Genomic DNA, 24,215 nt, shown 5'->3' on the forward strand with positions numbered 1-24,215 from the left:
ACCAGGGCTCCGACTCATGAGAGACAGGGTGTGTGGCTAGGAGATCCCAGGCATGTCTGGGCATGCAGGGAAGAGAGCCAGCATGTCAGCCCACACCTTGAAAGGGACCAGTGTGCCTGCTTGAGAAAAAGCACATGTTCTCAGGCAAGTGACATTTCCCTCTCAGGCAGAGTGAAGGGCCAGGTCGAAAAAGAAGAAGCGAAAGTTGCTGCATACTTCGAATACCGAAGGCGGCCTTCAGGATTTAGAACCTCAAGGCAGACTTCTTTGGGGAACAAGCTGGGAATGAATGGTTTACTTGGAGAGGGAATTGAATCTTTTCTGGGCACCCCCTCACCTTGTGCCAGGCACTGTGCTAGACCTTGGGGAGCACCAGGGAGCAAGGCAGGTGCTGGCATGTCATCAGCACTTCCCGACAGAGCCTTCTACAACAATGGAAACGTCTGCTTCCACATTTGTGCTGTCCAATATGGTGGGCATAGTCGCATCTGCTGATAGAACACCTGGAATATGGCTAGTACCACTGAGGGGCTGAAGTTTCAATTCTATTTCATTTTAATGTAAATTGAAATAGTCATGTGAGGCTAGTAGCTACTCTGTAGAAAAGCACGGTTCCACATAGACCCTCAATGTGGGGAACAAAAGAAACACACTGTGTTGCAGGTTCTGGCATCACGATGTTCCAGGTGTGAAATGGTTGCTCAGTTTCTCTGAGAAGACAATCAGGAAGTAGGATCGCTGGGTGCATCTGGGAGGTGTGCCTTTCTATTGACTAACTTACTCTCTCATACACTTAGTACAGCCTACAGGGGTTGTGTGTGCCCAGTGTGTATCAGTGACCAAGCACTCCTTAGGATGAGAGTGTTTTCTTTTTCGGTTGCTCGGCATCATCCTACTTTTCATGAGTTACAGTCACATTATATATATACAACAGCCCCAGGGCGCTAGGCGCTGGTGAGAGGAGTGGTACCCAGCAGCTGGGGGACCTCAGTGAGGGGCTAGCCCAGCCCCATTCTTCTCTCTAAGGTGTGGGGAAAATGACTCCTCTATTCCTTTTCTCTATGTGTCTGGCCCATAGAAATCCTCATTCCGTGACTGTGCTGGTGTCCACTGGACAGAATGCTCTGTTCATCTGCACAGTGGGAAAGCTACTTACTTCCTGGGTCCCGAGCCCTTCAAAAGGAAGGCCTGGCAATGAGAAAGGCTTTCCTTTTTGGTTGACATTGGAAATGCTGGAGATGGCTGGCCGCTTCAGTGCAGTAGCTTTCTGCCCTCTCAGATCCTAGGGCAGAAACGAAGTTGCACATTCATCATACCCTGGTCTGCAGCCATTCTTCATATCAAAGAATATTTAGATGAACAGAAAAGCTGCCATCAGGGATGTGAAGTGAGAGATTATGATTAATTCACAAACATTTACTCCACACCTACTATGTGCTGTTGGGTTAAGCATTATGCCTTCTGAGGTCTGCTAATGCTGGAAGGCTTTGTCGTTACTTGCGGCTTTAATGTGCTTTTAAAGCATGGAGATCATCAAGAACAGGAAAGATTTAATTTTATCCCAAGGTTGGGCTAAGGATTTTGTGCAGTATAGAACAGGGTCTGTGGAGGAGATTCTTTTGAGATCATTGAGACTTGCTTTACCCAGGAAGGTGACATCTTGTGCTGTGTATCTGTTTGATATCTGGCTAAGACTTTGAAAATAATCACTACATATTAACAAGTAGGGTGCAACAGAATCTTTTTATGTGCTATTTTTCTACCCAAAATACTCAAAATATTACTTCTCCTACTTCTTTTTTTTTTTTTTTTTTTTTTAGACTGGGTCTCACTCTGTCACCCAGGCTAAAAGGCAGTGGCACGATCTTGGCTCCCTGAAACCTCCACCTCCTGGGTTCAAGCGATTCTCATGCCTCAGCCTCCTGAGTAGCTGGCATTACAGGCACCTGCCACCACACCTGGCTAATTTTTGTATTTTTAGTAGAGACGGGGTTTCACCATGTTGGCCAGGCTAGTCTCTAGCTCCTAACCTTGTGATCTGCCTGCCTCGGCCTCCCAAAGTGCTGGGATTACAGGCGTGAGCCATTGCACCCGGCCTACTTCTACTGATTTTCCTTCTGATCTGTCAGTCCTGTTCAGCACTTTTCCTTGTTCCATTGTTGAAAGTCAGGCGCATGCCTTTGAAGTACATTGTTAAATCTCTATATCATGTTTCTCTTTCCCAAAACTATTCTGTCCTCCCCACTGCCACCTCCCTCATGCGGTATTGTAAGGGAGTTTACTACCCAAGGGAAATCATTTTGAGGATTCTTCTTCATGATTTCAAATGATTGACTCTACACCGGAAAGGTCTGTACACTGTCAAACATACAAATGAACATGACCTAAAGGCATCCGGTTGTAAGGAAGTATTTGGAAAACAAAAATAATTTATTAACTTAACTGATACCTTTTCTTCTTCTCTATTTTAAAAACACAAATATGTTATTAAGATCTCATATTACTTCAATATTGGTGTATTGCACTGATTTTGTTATCGTTAATTGTGTTATCCTGGCTTCGAGGATCTGTGAATACTGTATGGTTTGTTACTTGTCCTGTCTGAGTCTTAGGATCCCATATTCGTAAGTGGGCACAATAACACCTTGTGAGAATGACAAAAGCACTTATATGATACCGTCTCAGCAAATGCTAATGTTCCTCCTTCCTTTTTATTCAAGTCTCTAAGCATTTTACAGTGAATCTAATGCTACTTTTCATCCAGGCCTGAACGAGAAAGCACATAGAAATCGTAAGCTGGTGCTTTTCATATGGTTCACACAGATGCTTAGGACCCAAATCTGTTCTGAATTATCCAGGCCCCATGTCAGGTCCTGAATTTCAATGCTGAGTAGAGATGCAAGCTGAGGAGGCAGATAGTCCTGCGGCTCTGCTTCCTGCTCTAGGGAGAAAGGGCCTTAGGCACCCTCTCCATCCCTTACGGCCTCAGCGCTGAAATCCCCCAGCAGCAGATAGAGGCTCCCACCAAGCCAGTTCCACTCTTAGGGCAAGGCTAATTTCCAGAAGTCAGGAGACAGCTCATGTGATGACCTTGGAGCAGGCTCTGGGCCACCGTGCTTCACCCTGGGACGGTGTAACCACGACCAAGTCACAGTGTGAGCCAAGCCTGTGCCTTCATCCATGATCCAGGGCCTGGCACCGCAGGGAATGAAGGGAACAGCAGTGCTGGGGACATTAGCAACCTGAGGGCAGCAGGCCAGGAACACGGCCAGGCCAGGGAAGAGCCAGGGACAGGCTGGCTGTGGTCCCACCCTGGCTCTCGGTGTTCCCTCTAGGACCCCATTTTCTAAAGCATTTCCCTTCCTATAGTGACATGCATATTAATGGTAATGTTGAAGAGGGGAGGGAGGTGGGGCAGTTTTAGGTTAACTGTATTTGTGGAAAGCTGGATTAAATAAACCATCTTCCATTCTGCCCAGGGCATTTCAAATGCTAAGGTACCTTGTGGATCTCCAAAAGAGGGAAGAGTGTGTGGCTTTTCCCAAATCGTTTGCCCCATTCTCCTTTTTTTGTATTATGCATAATGAGCTTTAGGAAATGTGGCTTGAGGGTGACTCCCTATGACCTTGAAAACGGCTCTCTGCTTCCTTGGCCTTAGTTTCACTACCTGAAATTGGTGCTCACACCCCTCTCCGCCCTTCCTCAGGGGGCCTATGCATTCATGACAGCCCTGCAGCTCCAAGGTCAGGACAGGGGCTCAGCTCCTGCTCCCTTCCCCAACCTTCAGAGGGCACTTCTTTGGTGGAGTGGTGGACCCCTTCTCTCCAGGCTTCTAGCACTCCCCAGCCCCCAGGACACTCCTCCGTCCCAGCTGCACGGCTTGGCTTTCCTTCAACACTATTCCATGTCCAGGCCTCTGTACCACATTCACGCTGCCCCTGCTGCCTGAAACTGTCTGCTGCCTTTCTTTGCCCAAGTAACTCCTGTCTTTCAGTTCAACTGCATCCTTACTGATTTTCTGCCTGCTGGATCTGTCCGTTTCTGATGGAGAATGTTGGAGTCTCCAGCTCTAGGAGTGGGTTCACTGATTTCTGTGCAGTTCTCTCTGCTTTTGCCTCATGTATGCTGGTGTTCTGTTGTTAGGAGTGTACATGTTAAGGATTGTTACATCTTGTTAGAAAACTGACCCCTGTGTCATTATGGAATGCCCCCATTTACCCTGATGCCTTTGTTTGCTGTAACTCTGCTGTGTCTGAAATCAATCAGTATAGCTACTCTTGCTTTCTTTTGATAGTGTAACTATGGCATTTTTTCCTTAATTTCTTTACTTTTAATCCATATGTGTCTTTATACTTAAAATGGATTTCCTTTTTTTCTTTTCTTTTTGAGATGGAGTCTCGCTCTGTCGTCCAGGCTGGAGTGCAGTGGTATGATCTCAGCTCACTGCAAACTCTACCTCCTGGGTTCAAGCGATTCTCCTGCCTCAGCCTCCTGAGTAGCTGGGATTACAGGCGCGTGCCACCATGTCTGTATTTTTGTATTTTTAGTAGAGACAGGGTTTCATCATGCTGGTCACGCTGGTCTTGAACTCCTGACCTCATGATCCACCTGCCTCAGCCTCCCAAAGTGCTGGCATTACAGGTATGAAATATGGATTTCTTATAGACAACATGTAGTTGGGTCACATCTTTGGATCCACTGAAACTCTATCTTTCAATTGCTGTCCTTAGACTATTGATGTTTAAAGATATTATGGGTACATTTGGATTCATATTGATGACATTTGTAACTGTTCTCTGTTCTATTTGTGGGCCTTTTTGTTTTGTTTTGTGTTTGTCTTCCACTCTTCTTGCCTTCTTTGGCTTTGAGTATTTTGTATAATTCAGTTTGTCCCCCCTCTGCCTCCTCTTTTTCAAGATTCAGCTGAAGTGCACTTGGTCCCATGGGCCCTGAGTACCTTTGGGTCCTGGGCGTCTGTGTCGGCAGCACAGAGCTTGTCTGTGGACGCTCTTGCCTGACGGTTGCCCATTTCACCCGCAGCTCCTCCAGGGCGGCGGCCTTACATTCTCATGTCTCTGACCCTGGCTCCTGGTCCTGGGGTGACAAGGGCAGGCCTGGTCAATGCTGGTGGGACAAGACAGAACTATGTATATAGGACAGCACTTGAATGAGTGTTAACACAAACACACGCTCATAGGACTAAAAGCATGTTTACATTGGAAAATAAAAAGCCCCAGAAGCCTTCTTGAGGGAAATCCCCTCTCCCCCACGCAGACTGCTGCACGGCTGAACTCCTCCGTGCCCAGAGGGGGCTCTTCCGGCCTTCCCTGGCCCACAGCCCTTCTCTAGATTCAGCCGATTCATTCCAGGGCTAGAGGCTCTGCCTGTCTCTTGGAGGAGTTCCTTGTCCAAAAGAAGCGCCTGAATGCTAAGATGAGGAGAGGACCCTCCGGGAGCACCCAGGGAGTCCAGGGGTCAGCATCTTATTGCGTCTGGCCCTTTCTCTGGGAGTTGGGGGAGGGGGGGCAGTTGATGGTGGCTGTGGAGCAAGTAGAAAGATGGCCAGGGCTTCAAAGGGAAAGTCATGGGCCTCAGGCCCACGTCATTGCCTGGGGCAAGATAAGACCTCAGGGAGTCCAGGACTCTGGGATGGAATCTCCAGCAGAAGCTTCTCTCTATTGTTATTGGAGGCTCGGGATGTGTGAGACCAGCCTCTGCCCTCCACAGGCTCACAGTCCAATGGAGGAGGTGGACATCCCATACACTGCGGGGTGAGAGCCCTAAGACAGCTGACATGAGGGTTTGAGGAACTCAGAGATCAGGTCTTCAGAAAACTCAAAAAATTAGGTGCAGTAAGTTCTGCCTTGTCCCAGAAGAACTCAGCAGGCAGCCAAGCATGGGAAGACTTCCCAGGACCAGCAGGGCCCTGTGATGCAAGGAAACCTGGGAACTGGGTGTGATTTGGAGGTTGGGAGGAGGCTGGAGGGATCATTTGGGGTCACATCTCACTGAGACCGGATGCCTTCCTGGAGATGAGATCTTACCCGGAGACCAGCTGACCAGCTTCCCGCAGCTCTCAGGGTCCCTGCCTCCATGCGTGTCGGCTTTAATTTCCCATCAGTGCATGTAAGCACACAACTGTTCTCCCATGGGGTGGTATGAGACCAACTTAAAAAAGGAATCATGGTGCTCACAGAGGTGGGAAGTGGGTGTAGGCAGAGGGGATTTACAGAGGGTTTTGCAAGGGGCAGTGCCCACTGAGGGTGGGGATCAGGGCAGCGCCCAGAGGGAGGAGGTCCCTGAAAGGGGAATCGAATTGAGGGACCCTGAAACTGCACACCCTTCTTACTGTGGGGCCCAGCCCACCCTCTACCCACAGGAAGCTGGAGGGAGGATGACAATGAGGAAGCTTGTGCAGGTGCCTGGGGAGGAACAGCACCGTGAGACGGTGGTGGAGAGGAGGCCGCAGCCACCGAGGCCTTCTGGGAGCCTGGGATCACACGTGGTTGCAACCACAGAGAGAGGTCTTAGCGTGGCCTTGTTCGGGAGAGGCCCACACGCGTGTGCATGGCACCTCCTTGGGCCCAGGGGGTAGCAAAGCAGAGAGAGAGGCCAGGGCTGACTCATGGGCACAGAAACAGAAACATTGGGACAATTCACACACTCAACGTCACAACTAGTTGGTTTGACAAAACATGGGAAAGAAGAAGTGAAATTTGTTAACTGTATCGAGATCCATGCAGTTCACTTCAGGGGACAGTTTTGGTACCAAATTATCCTTATTATGCAAATTCCCTCCCCCAGCAGGTTCCAGTTGTGCCCGGGGACCCATGGCGGGTGCATCTGCTTCCCATGGTTCCGATTCACCTAGTCACCAGGGCCCATCTGCTCAGCCCAGGCCCAGGGCCTGCTGCCAGGGAGGAGGGGGCGTGGACAGGGGCCAGGCTGCTGCTCCAGGACCTGCCTGGCCACTCCTGGAGCTGGAAGGTGATGCAGCCTGCCTTGAGCAGCCCAGATCCCAGACGTGGACAGGAGACAGAGTTCAAGGGACGTCCACCTTCTTTCTGTCTTGGCCATGTCAAAAAGCAGAAAAAGCAAGGGAGCATCCCTATGAGGCTCTTACCTTTCTCCTTAGAAAAGTGCAGCCAAGAACTTGGCCTTTCCAAAGCATCGGCCTCCGTGAGGCCTGGGCTGCATTGCAGGGTCCTGTCTTCTCTGCCAGCTGCTCTCCAGAGCCTACCTCTGCCCACCCTTGCAGTCCACTGCCACCCACCACTTGAAGGTCATTGCCAGCATCCCAAATACCTGGCCCAGTGGTCTCATCTCTGCCCCCTTCCTTATTGCTTTATTGAACCTATTTATGGGCCTCCTTTTTTGAATTAAAAAAACAAATCTGAGATGCTGTCCCCAGCGGGCTTTCCTATCTGGAATAGCCCCTCTTATTTCCTTTGCCTAATTCCTCCTGCTTCTCCTCTCCCCGTGCTCCCCAGAGCTGTCCCCTACCCTCCACCTCTTTCCTAAGGTGACATGTACCTGTCACAGCCCCCAATACAGTAGCCTATGCCTCATGACTCCCAAATGCATTGACCATCCATGGGGACCCAGCTGTCCCATCCGTGCTTACACAAAGCCAAGTTCCCCTCCTTAAATCCTCTGTCCATTTTCCCCTTTTCTCAGTAATGGCTCATATAGGCTCTGAGACTGGGTTTCACCTCCTCACCTCTCTTCAAAGCACAATAGATTTAATTATCTCAAATAGATGTTATGCAACAAATATTTATTGAGCATCTAATATGTTCCAGGTACTCTTTTTGACATGGAGGATATGGCATTAAATAAATGAAAAAAAAAAAAAAAATCCCTGCTCATGGAGCCTGAGTCCTAGTGGCAGAGTCCAGTCCTCTCTTCTCTGCTTCTCTCCTCTCCTCTCCTGACTTCTGCTGGCTAGTGTCAGCACCCCTGCTGTGGGCAAAGCCTCTCTTCTGCCTGGATGGCATGACCCCCTTCCCTGTCTCCAGAGTTCCCATTGCATCACCACCTCCTCCTCACCTCCTAAGGCTCCTGGATGCCTCCCTATTCACCTGTTCAAACTCCTCCTGTCCATCCTCAATCTACATTTCTCAATTTATCTCCCATTTTTTTTTCTCCTTGAGTACTCTTTCCCAGACAAGCAGGGCTACTGCTATTGGACCTCTGGTTCTGACATACAACAGACTTCATTCATGTTTGTTCTGTTTTGAATGCCCCTCGAGATGCCTCTGAATTCTCTGAAGTGAAAGAGCCTGCTCCCCGAGGTGGAGGCTGGGAAACTTGATGTGCAATTTGTGGGTGAGTTTGGTTGAGGAGGCAGCCAAGGGAAAACCCTCTGAAAGCAGGTTTTCACCCGCATCTTTCTCCTCCCCTCCCTGGAATTCAGAAGTGATGGGATTGCCAAACCCTGTCATTCCTGTGTATCAAATCCCACATCCTCCCTGGAGGAAGCACTGCCAAGATGGAATGGGAGCCAGGAGAAGAGTGGGCCCGAGGGGCCTGGGACCATTCTGCCTCTGCTGCACTGGACTCTGGGTGCTCTGTGGAGCCCTGAGACGCAGTTCTTTCACTTTACAGTGGGGCACATATCATCTTCCCCAGGCTCATGCAAAACATGCCCAGCATGGTGATGGCTGAGAAGGAGGTTTGTTGCTTCCCAGACACAATTGTCTGATCTCTAAGGGGGATGTGGTTGTGTTCCTGACTCACTTGGCTGTCATGCAGCTGGAATGAGATAAGGGGGCTAGAAGGTGCTATACAAATGCCAGGTGAGGCAGGAAAGGCTGAGCAGCCACTCCTGCAGCATTGAGCCCAGTGCTCCACAGACACTGAGGATTTAATCTTCACTACAACCCTCCAGTCTTTCAGTGAGGAGAAAACTGGGGCTCAGAGAGGTTAGGCCATGTGTTCAATGTCACACAGCCTTAATGTACGGAGCAGATATTCACACCCAGGCTTGGCGGCTCCAGAGTCCCGTTCCTAACCACCATGCCTTATGTACATCTCAACATGCCCAGAGGGACACCTCTAAGGCAGGGCCACCTTGTGCTCCTGGCTGAGGAAATGGCACTTGGCTTTGGAGTTACAGGAAACAAGGGGAGATCTGTGTGCAGGGTAGGGTCAGTGATTGATCAGGTTCCTGCTTTAACACAATCACTATTGAGAAGTCAAAAGTCTGGGTAGGAGTAAGGAGACTCAGGAGGTAAGGAGGCCTTTAGGAGGCTCCCATTGAAGGATGGCCAGGGAGAGAGACTGTGTGACACTGAGGGTCACTGCGGAGACCAGTGGCAGCTGGGGCATGGCCTTCCATCTTAGTGGACCATGGAGGGCCAGGTGTATAGGCTTGGCTTCTCCATTAGGGGAAATAGGCTGAGATCCAGGGAGTGATGCGGGGATGGCTGTGGACTCAATTTTCTCACCCCTGTTTCCATGTGGATGGACTTTGGTAAAGCCCTTTGCTGGACCCCAGGAGGAAAGGAGTGGCCTAGACTTGAGTCTGGATGTAGGAACCGAGTGCGCTTCCTCTTGCTCCATGGGGGTCTGCTGCCTACAGGGTGTATGTTCTGGTACCCTCTCCCTGTCCTGCAGGGCAGGGGCTCAGCCTTTGCTGGGGCCTCCTGAGCTTAATTGCTACCTGCGGCCAGGTGGGCAAGTGTGTCTAATGCAGGACGAGTGTAATGCCCGCTGGGGTCACACTGTGAAGCTGTGTCCTCTCATCTTGGTTTATGAGTAAGAAAGCTAGTTTTTTGGTTTCCCACTTGTTGATTCTTTTATCTATAATATCTGGTTTGTTTCAAACTCAGGAGGAAAAAAAAAGGAGACTATTATTGGTTCCTCCCCTCCATTCCAAAAATGGGTTTGGGCCCAGGAAGAGAGGCAAGGCTGTAGCTGTTTCAAGGAGGAATGGATTGGGAGTCTGCTTAGCACGACTTGGGGGCTGGTCCCACACCTCAAGGGTGGGCTGTGTCCTGACCTCCAGCTCCAGAATGTTCTGGAGGAGGCTTCTGAAAGCTGCATTTTTAACAGCCACTCGGGGGATTACAAGCTGCATTTGGGAAACAAAGTCCTGGGAGGTCATTGGAGGCACTGGAGCCTGGGCAAGGCTGGAGTCAGTGAGGGAGTCTCACGGCAGCTCAAAACTGGGGGTTGGTTTTGTTCAAGCCTGTTTAATGGCAGGAAAAGACGGTGGGAGCCTAGGATGCTGAGGGCAGGGTTGCTATTCTAAGAGCCACGGGGAATCCCTTTTTGCCTTCTTAGAGGAAGTTAGGGGCGGATGATTTGCAAGAAGTCAGAGAAGACAGATCTGTGCAGGCAACAGCAACATTTTGATTTCAGCTCTGCACAGCAACCCTGTGCCAGCCTGTTCTGGGTTCTGGTGCAGAGAAAAGGCCAGAAGTTTTCAGAAAGATGTCCTGGGCTTTGGAGGAATGTGGAGTTTCTGCTTTGGTTGTCTGAGAACTTCCTCCGGGTCTTTTACCAATTGCTCAATCAATCCCTTGAGTGTCTCTTTTGTGCCTGGTCCTGTGTTGGAGTTGTGAGGCCATGAAAGAAAAGACATGAGTTTTGAAAACAGCCAAAGGGATTCTGTTCCTTGAGAACCCATGTGCTTCCAGTGAGAATGTGAGAAGGTTTCACCAAGGAGTCATAACCTCCAAGACATTTTATTTTGACAGAAAATTTGTGACAAATCCATCAGAAACGGGATCAGGAATTTTTGGGCTCCTAGTCCCCAGTCCTGATTTTTAATTCCCAATTCCAAAGTTCTATACTAACATCCAAACCATAGTTTGACTTTTAAATTACCCCACTCCTCGGGAAGAGAAGTGCAGGCAGGCAGCTGTTTCCAGATCAGAAGAAGGTAAATGAATACTCAAGATTTACAGCGTCAAAGGCTACGTTGAGGATAATTCTTATGACGTTGTAAAAGACAAGGTACAGAAAACTAAGAAATGAAGGCTGTCATCCTCCCTATGGCTCCTAAAAGAGTTTTGGAACCTCTCTTTTATGTCACTACATTGCAGGTCTAGCTTCCTAAGGCATTGAGCTGCTAGGCTGTACCATACAGTTTTACAAAAATATATATCAACATATTTCTCACCCTCTTGTCCTACCCCTTACCCTTCTGAATTACTTTTTCCTCTTAGTTTGAGTCCAGGTTATTTTTAACTAACGGTAGGTATTCTTTATTATTATTATTATTATTATTTGCACCATAATCACTGGAAATATGCAGGGTGTAGCTATAAAAATGACTGGATAAATTTGCAAACAGATGTATCATTATATGTATATGTACATATACACAACATGATCCCTCAATGAGGTAACCTAAGGAGGCTGAAAAGTTCTCCTAAAGATGCTGCCTTGGCAAAGATATTTTAAAAAGTCCTTCTTGGGTAGTGGTGCCAGGCCCGGATGTGAAACCTAATACACTGTTTATTTCACTAGAGTTTCATCTTGTTTGGGTCTGACGTTGTGCCACATTAAAGGTAGTCACCTCACTGGATTTGCTAGATCTGAACCCAAATGATATCTGCCTATTCATCCAAAAGGGACAAGGATTTTCACCACAGAGAGTCTGCAGTAGTACAATTCCGTGGCAGAGCTCAGGCAAACCTCCCCTCACTGGCTCAGTCCTGGCATAGCGTGTGGCTCTGCAAACTGCCTATGCTGAAGGTGTACTCACTGTGGTCACTCTGTCCTCTGTGCTCCCACCACCCTGGGTGCGGTCACTCACAGAATGACTGAAGCATGCTGCAGTGGAGAACTGGAAATGTAACTCTTGTTGCCCTCTCCCTCCCCCCCATGTCCAGCACTGTTGTAGACGGGAGGTCTGTCATGTCACGTTGAATTGCTGCGCCGGCCACATTAAGATACCACATGTGCTCCCAAGTGGTATTGCAGCTGTCCCGAGGTCCATCTCTTCTCCCTCTCATACTGGGATCTCACTGGGAGGAAGTCTCGGCAGATTCCTGCTCTGCTGGGCCTTCTCTTATGCTAGTGTGGACTTCACGGGATAGGGCAGACAGAGTATTTGTTGCATTTATTTGTTCTATCACTACAGAAGAAGCATTTCAAATGTGTACAAAGGGATACTCTATTCCTCCAGTGGTACATCCTTTGTTCACAGCTAAACAGCAATAATTTAACATCGTCATAGAGGCAGACTGGAAATATGACTGCATTTCTCATTTACAGTCCTGTGCATGTACTCGCCAGAAGGGCAGCTGAAGACCTAAAGTTGTACTGGATACAACAGATTCGACCTGAACAATCACCACACACAACATTATAAAAAAGTGTATTAGAAAGTATTGGAAACAATATTGCATATTAATATGTGGTTACACATGTTCACAGTGAGTGCCATTGCACCAAAAGCATTATGTGCTTCTTCTTTCTGATGCCTGTACATCTTAAATAAGTCTAATAATTTTGGTTCATCTTAAAGTAAAAATACATTGAAATGAATGAGAGAGATCTAGATTTTAAGAGTTGACCATTCATTATTGCTGGAACTGAAGAAAGGAAGGATACACTGGTGTCATGATTTGTCTACGTTAAGTCCAGTTCATCTCGCGTTTGTTTTGGCAAGAAGAGGACGCTACAAAACTCACAGTGCAGTCAAAACAAAACAAAACAAGAAAAAAGCACAAAAATCGGGGTTGGGGGTGGGAACCATATAACAACAAACCTACATCTCGGGCAGCTCTTTCTCAAGGAAGATTCTAAGATTTTATTATGTGGCTAATTCTAAATTGGAAGTGGAACATGCTGGTATGTGAAGCAACTGGTGCTGGGACTTTACCCTTTGCTGATATGCGATGATAATGTGATGATTTTTAGTGACTCTTGAATTAGGATAATCACACTCGTTAGGTACAAATTACAGAAGGAATATGGGGCAAGGAGCTGAGATCCAGGCTTTCCACATCTTGGGAAGCTGAGGTGTCAGAGAGAGGGAGGAACAAGAAACAGCGATTACCAGCTGTAATCAACAGGCCAACCTGTTACGGGTTACCCTCCCATCTCCAATATTTACTTCAAACACAATGAGAGTGCATGGAATCTAGGCACACAGTAGTACACAGCAGTACCCAAGACACACATTCACGCCATCATACAACAGAACAAACTACGCAACAAAAAGTGTGAAGTCATGCAAACTCCTACTTTACCAGCTAGAAGATAAACTTCAGCAAATTTTGGTACATGATATGGCCACCTTTTAAACATAAGTTAATTACTTGCTGACATAATATGAAACCTTACTTTAAATACAATAGTTTCAAAGAAAAATGGTGTTACAATATAAAACCACAACAAAAGGTGTGCAAAGAGACATTTATATTGGCTATAAAAGGCAGTGAGAGGAAAGGGCAAAGCAGTTTAGAAAAGAATTCCTGCAACCACTATTTACAGTTCTGGTTTGAGCTTTGTTTGAATTCCACTTGAAAAAATAACTCCCTTCAACCAACTGACTCAGGGGGATAGATGGAAAAGAACAGAGTAGGTGAAATTTGCAACAAACTGACTCTAAGAAGGCGCTCACCTTACAGATATTAACTTGGATAAGGCGCATCTTTCTCTGTAATTGCATATTGAAGGAGGACTGTCTAAAGCCCTTGGCTCCTCTCTCTCTCTTCCTTCACTCAGTGCATTGTTGCGGCCATTTTGTTTATTCCAGTTTCCAAATGCCACACCCTTCTGTGAGCAGAGAAATCCATGACTCAAAAATGGTATCTTTGTAAACTCCATCCTTTCAGCAAAACTCAAATGTTTATGAGGAAATACATTTTTGAAGACTGAAGGGGAATAATTCATTTATAGAATTTATAGTGATTCCACAGGAACACAAGTCAGGCTTGATACTGCTGACTGGGAATATTGGGAATATTCTTCAAGTGCTTTTCTATTTTTTTTGGGGGGGGGCAGGGGGAGGGCTTCCCAGACCTTTGATTGGTTTGGAATTCAATTGGGTCAGTGGTTGTCCACCAAGAGCGATTTCTCCTCGCAGGGGACAGTTGGTGATGTCTGGAGAGTTTGGGTTGTCAATTTGGGGTGCTACAGGCGGCTATTGGGTAGTGACCAGGGATGCTGCTAATTATCCTACAATGCACAGGAGAGCTCCTGCCTAACAAATAAGTATTCAGCCCAAAATGTCATGGTGCTGAGACTAAGAACCCCTGTTTGGATTAAATGCTGAGGTGTTCATGTACAATTTCCTCTCTGTTGCTTCATTTCTTCTTGGGACAGTGTTGGTGAAGACAAGTACTGTAAATATTTGAAATGGTATATTCTTCATTGCCCAGGTGGTTGAGAGTAATGACCTTAATGATAGCATTAATCTTGAAGGAGACCCTTGCTGGTTGGGATTAGAATCTCCACACACCTTCCTTGGGCTTCAGTGCCTCCATGTCATAATATGGACAGGTAGGGTTCTCACCTGCAGTGCCACCTGCCTTCTCTTTCCTGGGGGATCTGGTGGCACTAGTCTCCGAACGTCTGGCTCAGTCCCTCGATTGCCCTGTGCATTCCAATATCCTACAGGCGTGGGGCCAGCCATCCTATGTATGTGTGGACACACATGGTGGCTTGCCTTTACATTAAAGAGCTTCAACACGTTTGACAGCTTAGGTTCAAACAGATGAGTTCAGTGTGTTTGCAACAGAGATGCTGGGGTTCACGTATTTCATTGAGCTGAAAATTAATAATCATTCTAAATCACTCCTTTATGGGTTTTAAAACGAGAATAATATACAGTGACGGTAGGTAAAGAAACTTACCAACACTGAGAAATTCAGGCTTGTGGCTACAAACAGATGTACATAATTAAAATGAGGGCCAGGATTGGATCTCCTCAGGAAAAGAGGTTTCTGGTATTAGATGGAACCAGCCAGGGAAGGAAGAGATTTGAAATAAAGCTGTGGTTTCTGAGGAATGTTGCCATTTGAGAGGTTCAAAAAGAATTAAGATCCAAATTTCGGGACTGGTGTTTAAATTGTAGTGACAGACTTTGGGGGCCATTAAACGCATGGGAGTGAAAAAGCGGGGAACAGGGCTCCCCAGATATGCCCACGGGAAGACACGCTCCTCCTACGGGGCAGCAAGCCTCCGGAGGCTCAGGCCATCTGAGCAGCCTCCGCAAAGCCAGCGAATCCAGGAGGATCCCAAAGGCTCTAGCCCAGGGTCTCCCTCCACCCAGGGCAGTCTGACAGACACAACTTTCACCAAACAATTCATTTTCCTACGCAGAATATGACTTAAAATAGTATTTCCTCTCAAAAGTTTAGCCTCTCCGCCTTAGATGCATGTGGCCCGAAACTGGCCTGGGCACAGGTTGTTGGCCCTGCTGTGTCTTGGCACTCGGGTGGCGGCACACCTGTCCTGTCTGCTCACCTGCAGAGCCACACGGCAGGGGCTGTGCTTTCTGCTTCTGGGGAGTGGAAAAAGACACCTGGTGCGCAAACCCCGTACTTAGCACAGGGACGAGCACGTTCCTTCCCAGGCTGTGCCGTGTTTTATCTATTTCTCTTTGAAAATTTAGACTAATCGCTTGGAGAAGAGGATTCTAGGAAGCAACAGGTGAGGGAATCTCAGCCAGCAGTCTGGGGAAACATCTAGGAAGGTAGCTGTTATGGATGCTCCCAATGCAGCCCTGCCTCTAAAAATAAAAATCTTTTCAAAAGCAAATCAAACCCCAATCAACCAACTCAAACAAAAAACAAAAACAGCTACAAATCCAAACACAACATTATCTGGTCCAGTCCAGTCTATGCTGCTGGCGGGAGCGAGAAGGCGGCAGTCCTTGTGCTTTTCCTGGGATGGCTGGGTGGGGCGGGGGTCGGGAGGGCTTTAGCTCATGTGGAAGCGGTGCTCCCCTCGCGTTATGTGCGACGAGAACTCGTACCGGTCCTGGCTGTGATAGCCGCACATGTTGCACTCAAAAGGATCACGGAAGCCGTGGCAGCCCATGTGGATGGTGTACATGACGTGATCCAGGAAGAGCACCCGGCAGTGTTCGCACTTGTACACCTTCATCTGCTCCCCGCTGGTGCTGACTACGCGGAGCGCGTCCTGCGAGTTCTCGGAGGCCCCGCGCAGCAGGTCGTAGGCGCGGTGCTCCTCCTTGAGCGACAGCCCGTTGCGCGCGTGAGGGGCGATGTGGTTGGTCAGGTAGATGAGGCCGCTGCGCTGCTCCTCGTTGTTGCTCTCGGTGTCCGTGGAGTCTTGGCAGCTGTTGCTCGGGGACGCCTCGCGCTCCGAGGGCACCAACTTGGCCTTGGAGAGCAGCAGCAGGTTCTCCACGGCGCTGTCCTGGGCCGAGTGGTTGGAGCGCGGGGTGCCCTCCGCGAGCGGCTTGTGCAGCTGGTACATGGGGCTGATGACCGGGACCACCTCGGAGCCGCCCGGGGGCGTCTGCACCAGCGGGCGCAGGGACTCGGCCCCCAGGTAGTTGATGGCGTTGTTGATGGCTTGGTCCATTACATGGGACTTCATCATTTCGTTCTCCTTCTCGTAGCTGGCGCTGCTGTCGTAGGGCGTGTCGGACAGACCCTTGTCCCCTGTGGAAAGCAGGCGACAGTGAGTGGGGCGTGGCCACCTCCGGAACCGGTCAGGTCCCGCAGCAACAGCTGAAATCTACACGCGAGGAGGAAAAGGGGAACACCGCCTGGGGGCCCAGCACGCCTGCAGACCCCACACCTGCACACATACACACACACCTGCGGACACACATCACACCTGCACCACACTGACGGGCTGGGGGAAGGCCCATGCATCTGTCTAGGGGGCACCAAGCCAGGACCCACCCATCATAGGCACTTAAAGAGATTTTGTTGGATAAATGAATAAATAAATAGGGGAACAAAAGATTAATTTAATTTAATTATGTTATTGTATTTCATTTAATATTTTAAATAGTGTATTTTAAATGATGCTTTTTCAGTAGAGTGTTCTCAGTAATTTACAACTGGCTAGCTTATACATTTATGAATTAAAATACATAATAATTTATTCATTGTATACAATATATTTAAAATATGTGATTGTTAATAATTTTAATAATTGTATTTAATATTTTTAACAAACTAGTGTAAAATTTAATCAAAATACATGATGATTGTTTATTTTTGTAATAAAATGACACATTTTTGACAAATAACCCAAAGGTAGATGAGCTCTGTCTTGTGATGACAGTGGAAAGGATACTCAAAAGTAATTATCTGTAGTTGGCAGGCCTGAAGCAGGGCTCCCCAGAAACATGTGGTGGAGAGTAGGAGGCATAGCAAGGGAGCTACAGGGAAAATAGTTGTTATTCATCTGTTATTTTTAGAAAGTACTGAGAATTATTGATGTACAAGGAACTACTGCTGAGGCCTCAGCAGTGACTGGGCCCTGGCCTTGAGAAACTTCTGATCTGACATCATCAGTTCATAGCAGTCCGTGAGCTCATTTCCCTGGCAATGGTGAAATCAGAGCCTAGATTTGGCTTCTTCAATTAGCTTTGTAGTAAATATCGTAATACAAAAAATGAATTTCCTTGAAGGCACACCTTCTCAATATGTTGGTCATAAGTTTGGTATGAAATCATGGCTTAATTAGCAAATTCATTAATTACAGTAACTGCACTCTTACTGGCAACACTGCGGCTGCATTCTACTTTCAGTGGTGGTACATAAATGAGTCAAAGCACATAAGCCCATCCTTGGAATGTCTGAATGGTTTATATTTTACCACTACTCTGTATATTTCCATCCTTCAACACATCTGGACTGGGCAGCGGGACAGAATGGTGAGCAAGTGAGAATGGTCCCCATCCTTAGCAGCAGACAGCTACTAAGGGAGTGTAGGTAGAAGTTCATGCATGATTGCACAGATAATTCCTTCCCATCTGAGAGATCCACGAAGACAAGGGGAGCTTGCTATGAGAGCATTACACAGGTTTCTGATCTTGTAAGAGTCAGCCAGACAAGGAGGGTTTTGTGTCCCAGTGTAGGGGACAAGAAGAAGGAAATTTCTGAAGGGAGAACGGGCTGGGAGGTGTGGCAGGACTGAGTGAAGGTTGGGGAACCAGAGCCCTAGGTGGGGGCAGTGCTGGAGAGGTAGGCAGGAGGGGCAGGCAGAGGCCAGCTAGGCAGAGACTTTATCTAAAGGAAAATGGAAACCAATGAAAGGTTTGAAGGAAGAAGTGGCCTTCTCATTCACTGTGGAAAGAACAGCTTGAAGAGGGGCAAAAGTGAGGGATAATTCAAAACTTCCCCAATGTGCAGGTTATGGCTGATGATGGCTGGTGAGGGTGGTGGCAAGGGAAGGTCCCAACACCTCCCACGCTGCACCTGACACTGAAGTCATCAGCTGGTTCTTACTAACAGAAGGATAAACTACTCTGTAATTCATACATTTACTAATAGTCCTTTTATAAAATCTGTGACCATTAAGAATTGTCCAGGAACATATGCCCGATTATACCATAAAGTACCTTTGAGTTTCATGTCTTATTTTGCAATGGATATGTATCATATAATAGCCTAGTTTCTGTTTGTTTTCATCTACTGGTGGTCAGAAGTGACATATACTCTGACTACAGAAAGAAAACTTGTGCATGGCCAGTTACGCCCTTCCAGAAACAGAACAGGATGAAACCCCTATGAAGCTGATGGTAGGGACCAAAGAAGTGGTGTTTCTCTCCATTAAACGTCAGAACAAGTAATTGTATAACATTACTGAAACCACACAAATTTTTTGTTTCTCTTTTTGTGTTGAGCAGCTAAATGTCTTGTTACACTAACTCCAGAACAGAATGAATCCATTCTAGTTTGTATCCAAGTCTATTCCTCTACCGAATCACAGCAAGAAATGCAAGAAAAGGAGGGGAATGGACTTTGTAGCCAATTTTGCTAAATATAGAAGTCTTTACAGCCCCACCAAAAGGGTGCTTTCCCACCTAATCATCCTGTCTCTCCCCAAGTCATGGTTGTGTGGTTTCCCAAGCAACCCTGAAATCTGTTGTTTTCAAACTTGGTATCACAACATATGGGTGTAAATCAACATATATGTCAGATTACTGTGGCACATGAAAATTACCATAGAATTTCTCTTCCTTAATACCCAATGAAACAAGAAAAATAAAAACCTCTAAATTTCACCGACAGCAATCAGCTAAAGGAACAGGTCATGTACAGTCATAGAATATTATATATAAACATAATTATATATAATATGTATTTCACTATGGTGTGTGTGAGTACACACAGACACATACTCAAAGACTAGAAATTCTGGAATGAGATGTAGGGCAAAGCTTCGCTGCTAATCTCATTTCCAAATCTTTATGTGTGAGTCAAGAATAACCTCAGCATTTTCCCTCATATCCTCATATCTATAAAGACATGATTCAAATAGGTATATTTTCCCTGTTCTGATCAGAAAAGCAGTTGAAACCTTGGCTGACAAGAATCAGATGACCATGGAGAAGTGAGCCCCTGCGGGCTCCCTGGGACAGAAGCAAAGTCCTCTGTGGTCTACACTGAAGAGGAAGATGGCTCGAAGCCCCAGAGAATCTCCTGTGGGGATGAAAGCATTCCCCAAGTAGGTACAGTGCTGATGGCTTAGGGTATGTAACTAAATTTCAGATGAGGGAGAGAGAGCAAAGGAAAAGTATTTTAACAAAGGCTGCACTTTGCCTCACCAGACTCCTCCAACCCCATCTTTGTCATTCTTTCAGGATTTAGAAAACTCAATAGCTCTCACAGGAAAAAAAGTGTAGTGGGAAGAAGGCTGAAATGTCAATCAAGCTATATCAGACCAAGCAGAATAAGCCAGATGAAAAGAAATGTCAGGGTTACTAAGAAAATATTTTCTAGAAATACAGGGGAAGAAAGGAAGCAAAACACAGACCATCGAGCCCCTCCTAGGGGAAAAAATCCTTAATTCCAAGAAGAGAGGAAATGCCTCATAATTGCTTCATAACATGGAATCAATTTTAAAAATATTCAAAATAAAATACAAAAACAACAGAATAAGACGAAGAAAGAGATTTCGGATCTCAGGAGACAAGATAAGGAGCAAAATAATATCATTACAGAATTAATGAATGGATTAAAAATACATCCTCAAACACAATACAATGATAGAAATAGAACATCTATAGAAACTTTTTTTAAAAAGTTACTTGAATGTAACGTCCAATCAATTAAGAGATTAATCAACATAGACAGAAATAAGAATAAAAGGGCAGGGTCTGATCCTTGAATCTATTTAAACAGAGTTAGTAATAGAACCGGAACTACTAAAAATTAAATTACTGACAGAGGAAAACCACAAGAGAACAGTGAGTAAATGTAAAAATAGACAGAGAAATAAACAAAAAACTTAAAGAACTGTTAACAGATATGGAAGACAAATTATCTAACATATGGACAACTAGTATCCCTCAACAGAGATCACAATAGATGGAACAAAACATATTTATATAAAAGAGAATTTCCCAGAAATAGAGGAAAAAAAGGAGACTTTCTAGATAAAATAGCAGGTATTTTTATTCAGAATGAATAGACCAAGATACATCCTAATCAGGGTATTTAACTTCAAGGTTAAAGAAAGAACCCTCAGGCATTCAGGAATAAAACGCAAATCACCTTGAAGAAGAAACAGTTACACTAGACTTGATGTTTCCACAGCAACATTCAACAAGCAGGGCCATCAGCAAAATCTAAAAAGTTCTCAAGGGAGAAAAAGAAAGAGTGGCCCAAGATCATAGACTCTGTCAAAATGCTCGTCAAATACGAAGGCAACAGGCCAACATCCTCAAACACAATACAGTGATAGAAATAGAACATCTATAGAAACCTTTTTTAAAAAAGTTGCTTGAATGTAAAGTCCAATCAATTAAGAGATTAATCAAAATAAACAGAAATTAGAATAAAAGAGCAGGGTCTGATCTTTGAATCTATTTAAATAGCATTAGTAATAAATAAACTACTATGAATTATGATTACAGAATAGAGTGTGAATATTACAAAGCTGGACAATGTAAAAATAATAAGATAATGTGAACACTGGAACACTGAATGTGAACTGGAATACTGTCCTTATTTTTCAAAGCAGTGAGCCAGTAAATACTGCTTAACTTGAAACAACTGGATTAAAGAAAATTCAAATTTCTTACTGTTTTTCATAATACATATTTTTAATCTTAGAGGATCCTTTAAAAATAATATTCCTTTATGTGAGAGGATATTTAAGATAAGCCAATTCTCCAGTTTTGTTCAGGTCTCTTTTCGCCTCTTGAATTTAAGGCATGTATGATATGTTGGAATCTTTATGAAAGTATTTATTTCATATTTACCTATCCATCAATCCACCTAGTTCATCAGCCTATCCACTCACATACATATGCATCAGAAGATATTTAGAATGTTACTTATCTACTTTTAATATTGGTAATTTCTGGATGTTGGGCTTTGTGGTGATTTGAAAACATTAATCTTTGCATTAAAATTCTTCATATTAACTTTGTGTTATTTTAACATATAACAGGGTTTCTTTTTCTTACAAAAGAAGAAAATATACTCAGATAATTATAATGGATAGCACAAATATTGGTAATTGTTGTTTTCCTCTTTGTGCTTTTCTCTATTTCAAAAATGTTCCCAAGTCAAGCACCAGACAGACTAAAAACAACAATTATCACTGCTATTTAATATAAGCACTTTCCTAATTAGATTAATCAGTCCTGTTGACCTGTATTTGATGATCTCAGAGGGGGAGATATTTAATGATGAGTGGTGAGGAATGTTGCTGGCAAAACAAATACTCATTCACACTCATGTCAAAGTTTAAGGAAAAAATTTTAATCATAGGTTATAGATCAATAAAGCAAAACTATATGCCACTCTGAGCAACAGTCATCATGAAAATCATATCATCTTACATTCTTAAGATGCTTTCTAGTGTTGGGAGCACCATCACATCCATCACCCCTTCTGAGCCTCAGATAGCTCTGGGAAGAGGCAGGGCAGCAGATCCACACCCATCCCACAGATGGCAACACTAAGCCCAGCACCATAGTCAAGGCCACCAGTCACTCCTAGCTGGAGCTGACTTTGAAGCATGGGGCTCTTTCAACTGAACCACTATTGGGCCAGCTTGTGTGAGAACAGCTGTATTCCTACTCTCTTTCCACGTTCACATGAAGGCTAAACTCAGCCTCCAAGAAGCGGAGAGGGGCCTTAGAGACTCACTCACCTTTTAATTTTAGGGCTGCAGAAGCCGTGACACATTGGGAGTGACTGATGGAAATCTGATCAAGTTGAAGCGGGGGTAAGGTAGGCATTTTAGGGCAGGAAGAGGCATCATTTTTACAAATGAACTGCCAATCACCAACAGATTATGCAGCTGCTTGTGAGTCTTTTGCTCCAAACTCCTCTTCTGCTACCCTCGTCCACTGTTCCTACTACGTCCTCTGGGTACTCCTTTTTCATCTTCGCCTTGCCTCATCAGAGCACTGTGTTGTTTATTTCTTCTACTAACACAGAAGCATCTCAAGCCAACGCCCACATTGTGATCTCACAAGGGTGGGGGTTGGGGAGTGGCTCCAGTAGAGTTTCACAGATGAATTTCTCATTTGGTTTCAAGTCTCCAAAAGCTAAAAGGGGCTGCAAATGTTCATTCACCAAAGCATTCTCCAGGCTCCTCACCTGACAGAGGATGCTGTCCCTGCTTCTTAAGGTCAGTAACCCTTCACTCCCCTTGCACACACTCGCTGCCTTATCTCTGCCCAAATCCCAGTCACCACCCATCTCTCTGTCACTGTGTCCACCCCGGGGGCCTCCAAGCAGATGCTGGGCCCTGTGCCCAGTGCTGCTAGAATCCCACAGCTTATGCTCAGCACAGGACCCCACTCCTACTCCGTTCAGGATGGCAAGGCCTCCCTTGTTCTCATGGTCTAAAGGCTCAAGTGTATGTGGACAACTCCCCACTGGCTAAGCCAGTGACTTTCATACTTTATGTACACTGAATCCTTCTCTCCCTTGCTCCTCTCAACCCCCACCCTATGACAAACCTCTGATTAATGAAAAGGTCAAAATGGAGCCCTGTTTGAAGCTGCAAGAGGGAGGCTGGTGCCCAGGACTTGGTCTTGCCTCTGTCCTTCCCCCTTCCTGTCATCCTGCAGGTCAACAGGTGCCCTCTGGGACCCTTGGCCTCACCAGCCCCTGTTCTGGCCCCACCTCTCTCCCACCACAATTTCCCCATGTGTCACAGACACCAGAAGTCCTTGAAAATCAACACGTCAAAAACAGAACCCCGTCTTTTCCCAGAACCTGGTGTTATCCTTTTCATCAAGGGCACACTACTCTACTGGTGTCAGTGTGACTCATGGTTTCCCTCACCCGATCCCTGCCTTCAGCCCTATGTTCCTCTGACAGCAACCCTTCTCCTTCACAAGCCCCTCTTTCCATGCCTGCTGCCACTACCTCTGCACTTTCCCTTTTCCAGTCATTTTTTGGTACTTGATGTCTTTACTATCCTAGCCAATGCTCTCATGAAAAATAAGGCAATGCTTCTTTCCTGCTGACTGAATGAAGGGTTCTTCTCTCACCTGGTATCTGAAGCCATTCATCCTGTGGCAGAGCTGCCTAGGACACCTTTGCTTTTCCTGCTTCCCCAAGGGTGCCTGAGTTATGCTGGGAAGATGCCCTGCTCCTCTGTCATGTCCTTAGGCCCCCACTCCAGCCCTCGTGGTCAGCATGGTTTCTCATTGATCTTAAACATCTGCCTAGATTCCCCCATTCCTCCAACACCTAGAATGTGCTGAAACCCTACTCCTCTTCCAAGGTGCCTCTCAGCCTCATGGAGCTTTTACTGGTCCTCTTTCCTGGACAGAGCTAACCTTCACCCTGAGGGTTTCTAAATGTTTTCACAATCTCGGAGTCATGGGATGTTCACAATCACCCTGTGAGGATACTAAAGCATGGAACCAAGGCTCTAGGGGCAGAGCCATTTTACTAAGGTGACAGAGTTGGCGAGTGGCAGTGGCTGTGTATTGACTCTGAGCTGGTTCCTAAGCCTACTGCCTTTCCACTTGGACCCTGGCTTGCCGTCCCTGCAGCGTCTGGCTGGATGGTGGTGTTGATGCGTCTATCACCTACTCTGGGCATTACTCCTAGAGAGAAGGATGGTCT

General features: G+C 46.1%; 1 protein-coding gene across 5 annotated transcripts in view; it reads right to left on the bottom strand.

Annotated features, from left to right (window-relative positions):
• Nucleotides 1-11,832: 11,832 nt before the first annotated feature.
• The window catches only part of IKZF1 (IKAROS family zinc finger 1 (Ikaros)), a 100,767-nt gene continuing 88,384 nt past the window's right edge, over nucleotides 11,833-24,215 (bottom strand). For all 5 annotated transcript variants that reach the window (XM_011947558.1, XM_011947556.1, XM_011947555.1 and 2 more), the window contains one exon: nucleotides 11,833-16,595. In XM_011947558.1, coding sequence (XP_011802948.1) covers nucleotides 15,886-16,595 — 710 coding nt within the window. In that variant the 3' untranslated portion in view covers nucleotides 11,833-15,885. The remainder of the gene's footprint in view (nucleotides 16,596-24,215) is intronic.

Source organism: Colobus angolensis, unplaced genomic scaffold (genome assembly GCF_000951035.1).
Source record: "Colobus angolensis palliatus isolate OR3802 unplaced genomic scaffold, Cang.pa_1.0 Scaffold268, whole genome shotgun sequence".
In the NCBI taxonomy this organism is placed as follows: domain Eukaryota; kingdom Metazoa; phylum Chordata; class Mammalia; order Primates; family Cercopithecidae; genus Colobus; species Colobus angolensis.